This window comes from Lactuca virosa, chromosome 3 (assembly GCF_052849685.1).
Source record: "Lactuca virosa cultivar CGN04683 chromosome 3, Lactuca_virosa_CGN04683_v6, whole genome shotgun sequence".
Taxonomy (NCBI): domain Eukaryota; kingdom Viridiplantae; phylum Streptophyta; class Magnoliopsida; order Asterales; family Asteraceae; genus Lactuca; species Lactuca virosa.
Window position 1 is genome coordinate 182,448,411 of NC_136428.1, and position 3,853 is coordinate 182,452,263.

The window sequence follows — 3,853 nt, forward strand, 5'->3', positions numbered from 1 at the left end:
TTTGCATGTTTGTGAATTTTGTCTTAATGATTGAACCAAAGAATGTCGATGATGCCTTGAAAGAAGCTGACTATATTAAGGCTATGCAGGATGAGTTGAATGAATTCAAACGAGATCGTGTGTAGACTCTTGTTCCCAAGCCTCAAGGAAAAACTATCATTGGCACTCATTGGGCATTCAGAAACAAGATGGGATCATAATTAGAAACAAAGCAAGACTTGTGGCTCAATGATTTTGTCAATTGGAAGGGTTAAACTATGACGAAACGTTTGCCCCTGTTTCTAGACTTGAATCAATTCGTCTGTTTCTTGCTTTTGCTTCATTCAAGAACTTCAAAGTCTATTAGATGGATATTAAGACTGCCTTCCTACATAGGATTCTTCAAGAATAAGTCTTTCTAAAGCAACCTCTAGGTTTGAAAGTGAAGATTTTCCAAATCATGTATATCGTCTTGATAAAGCTGTCTATGGTCTGAAACATGCACCTAGAGCATGGTATGACATATTAACGTGTTATATTCTTGTAAGTGGATAGAAACGAGGAAAAATTGACAACACTTTATTCATCAAGCATTCAGGATCTCACACCATTCTTGCTCAAGTATATGTCAATGATATCATTTTTATATCCAGTGATGAGAAACTAAGTTTTGAATTCGTTGAGATCATGGCTAAGAAGTTTGAGATGAGCATGATGGGTGAACTAAATTTCTTTTTAGGTTTGCAGGCTAAACAATTAACTGATGGAATTTCTGTTTGTCAAGCTAAATACATTGCAGACATGCTGAAGAAGTTCGGTTTTTCTGATAGCAAGCCAGCAAAGACTCCAATGTGCTCATCAGCTTCTATTATCGTTGATCCAACTGGAGCTGATGTGAATGCAACCCTGTACCGAGGAATGATATGATCAATACCCTATCATACTGTCAATCGTCCTGAAATTATGCTTGCTAACATATTGTGTGCACGTTATCAAGCCAGTCCTAAGGAATCTCCTCTTCTCGCTGTAAAGAGTATCTTTCGTTACTTAAACTATACACCTAAACTTGGTTTATGGTATCCTCGCAATTATAAGTTTAAGTTGGTGGGATACACTGACTCCGATCATGGTGGATGTGGCGTTGATCGTAAAAGTACTTCAGGAGGCGCTCAAATGCTTGGACATAGATTAGTGAGTTGGTCCAGCAAGAAGCAGACATCAATGGCTTTCTCTAAAGCTGAAGTTGAATATGTAGCCGTTGGAAGGTGTTGCGATCAGATTCTATGCATTCAAAATCAGCTCTTAGATTATGGTCTACATTTTTCAAAGACTCGTATCTGTTGTGACAACACCAACGCCATTCAGATGATATAGAATCCAGTGCAGAATTCCAAAACCAATCACATTGACATCCGTCATCACATCATCAGAGACATTATTAAAAAAAAGGAAAAGTAGAGTTGTTCTACATTTCATCCACTAATCAACTGGCTAACATTTTCACTAAGGCATTGGATTAGAAGATTCTAAGCAAATTGATTGAAGATCTTGGCATCCTTTCAATGACTTAATTGTTTGAAATAACTTTGCTTCTACTTGCTTTCTCAAAACACAAAAACACAAAAACAAGTGTTGCTTTTATTATGTTTTTAGAACTTTACATAGTTGGTTTAAGCTTTGCTTCTAATGTTTATAAGTATTCTCTTTTCTCCATTATCTATCTTCCAGGACTATCTATGATTTATCTGCACCTCTTCCTTTCAGAGTTACAAAGAGTTGGAGCCATCTAGAATGTTCTGAATACTCTAGTTGTTGAGAAGAATATTGGCATCAAGTCTTCTTCTTGTTGACAATAATCTTTCTCTCCTCCACTCACTATTATGGATGCAAGACGCCTCCATCAATAAAATGAGTCTTACTTTCATCTATTGACTCATAATCTGATAAAACCTCGAGTTTCGTCTTGTTGATCTTGTCAACTCATTGATTTCATGGATTAGAGTCAGTTCACTCATTGGTTACAAAGACTATTTCATGTTCCTCTCTTTATCTTGATGAACATGAAGCTTGGAATCTATCTTCAATATCTCAATGATAAATGGCTTCATCATTCTTGGTTTGTAGTGAGTTGTATTGTATATTAATGTGTTTGTTCTTAATTTTGTTTTCTTTTATAGCCAGATTTGGTGATTCTACTCAAAAGATTTTTTGCCTTTATGATTCTTTTGAAAAGGTTACATAAAGAGCCTCCTAAAAGGCATCACAAATATCTCTTTTAGAATATTTCCTTGTTTGACTAACTTTTTTTTTTGTTTGTATTATTATATTATTTATTATTTTGTCTTGTATCATTTTAAATGATTTGACGGTGACATTTCATAAACCAAGAATGTAACTATTGACAAATCATTGTCCCTAGAAGCATGTTGATGTATGTGCCTAAATCTTTATAAGTATCTCAGTAGCAAGACCATCTGTTGAGATGACATTGAGTCACCCCCTCACGCTGATTGTCTAGCATCGTCTAAACTTTCAAGGTGAGATTGCCTGGTCCAAATTAGAAAATTGTAGAAAGGCTTGGGTATTTATTTTTTGATTAATTATCTCTTACCTGACTCTGTCCTTGGAAGCATGCTTGTCGTATGCATGAAGTCTCATGTTCTACTAAAACATCGAGCATAACCTAGTGGCTTACCTCGATTGCATAGTCATTAGCATAATAGATACTTGTCTTCTTCTTAAATGATACAAGGTTATTCATGTCCTTGACCTCCTAGTCTGAGGCATGACATGGTAGCATTGAACGAATTGATGGTGAACTTCAAAGTTCTAGACTGCAACTCAACTCTATGATATGGGAGTTGAACCACTTCTTGTTGATGAGCTGAATTTTTTTTATTCATGCCGATTCTACCTCAATGTGACTTAAATACTCTATTCTCTCCTTAATTCTTCTCAATAAAAAATTATTATTCACTGTGATATACCACACACTAATAAAAGTTTGAAACTCTGTGTCTATGGTTAGTCTATGTACCGTAGACTATCACACGCACCGACCCCTTCTTGCTCTTACATTCTTCATTAAAGTTTTATAATTCAACATAATTTACCATACGCTGATGAGAGCTTGAAACTCTGTGCCGATGGTTAAGCTAAAACACCACAACTTATCACACGCATCATTCCATTCTTGCCCTTTTCTTCTAAAAAAGATGAGTAATGAGTCAGTGTATAAAACCACGCGCTAATGAAATCCCTCAATACTATGTCAGTGAATGATAGTTCAAACCCATATTATCAAGAGACATAATACTCACTAAATTACTAGAGATGCACAAAGACCCGATCCGATCCGGATCCGGATCCGATCCGGTTTGATGATGTCACAAAGAATCCGATTTCGCCCTTAATCCGAACCGGTTTCAAACCGGATTTGACCGGTTTTCCGAACCCCTAATCCGAATCGGTTTAATCCGATCCAGACCCGATCCGATCCGAAATCTGATCCGATTTTGCCTTTTTTTTTTTAAATAAACATTTTTTGGACCTCATATATAACACAAAATGCAACATAGGTTCATTAAAATAGTTAAAACATACATCAAACGTCGAATTAGAAAGACTTTTTAAACTAGTTAACTAATAATAATAATAATAATAATAGAGTGGCGTTATAACATTTAGCCAAATATAAATAGTTTTTGTGGTCTTCCACTTCGTGTCGCCTTCATTTAATTATTCTTCAACCGCCACGCAAATAACTAGGGGTCTCATCAATACCATATTCTTCATCTTCGTCTTCGTCTTCGTCTTCAGCGTCATCGTCTTCGTCTTCCGGAGGTGTTGATAAGCCTTGTGCATATTCTTCATC

General features: G+C 35.9%; 1 protein-coding gene across 1 annotated transcript; it reads left to right on the plus strand.

The window, feature by feature from the left end:
- The first annotated feature begins 942 nt into the window (after positions 1-942).
- Positions 943-1,353, plus strand: LOC145164293 (secreted RxLR effector protein 161-like). The gene has a single exon (XM_079083017.1). It carries the CDS (start codon positions 943-945, stop codon positions 1,351-1,353), a length of 411 nt encoding a protein of 136 aa, XP_078939143.1.
- The last annotated feature ends 2,500 nt before the right edge of the window (positions 1,354-3,853 follow it).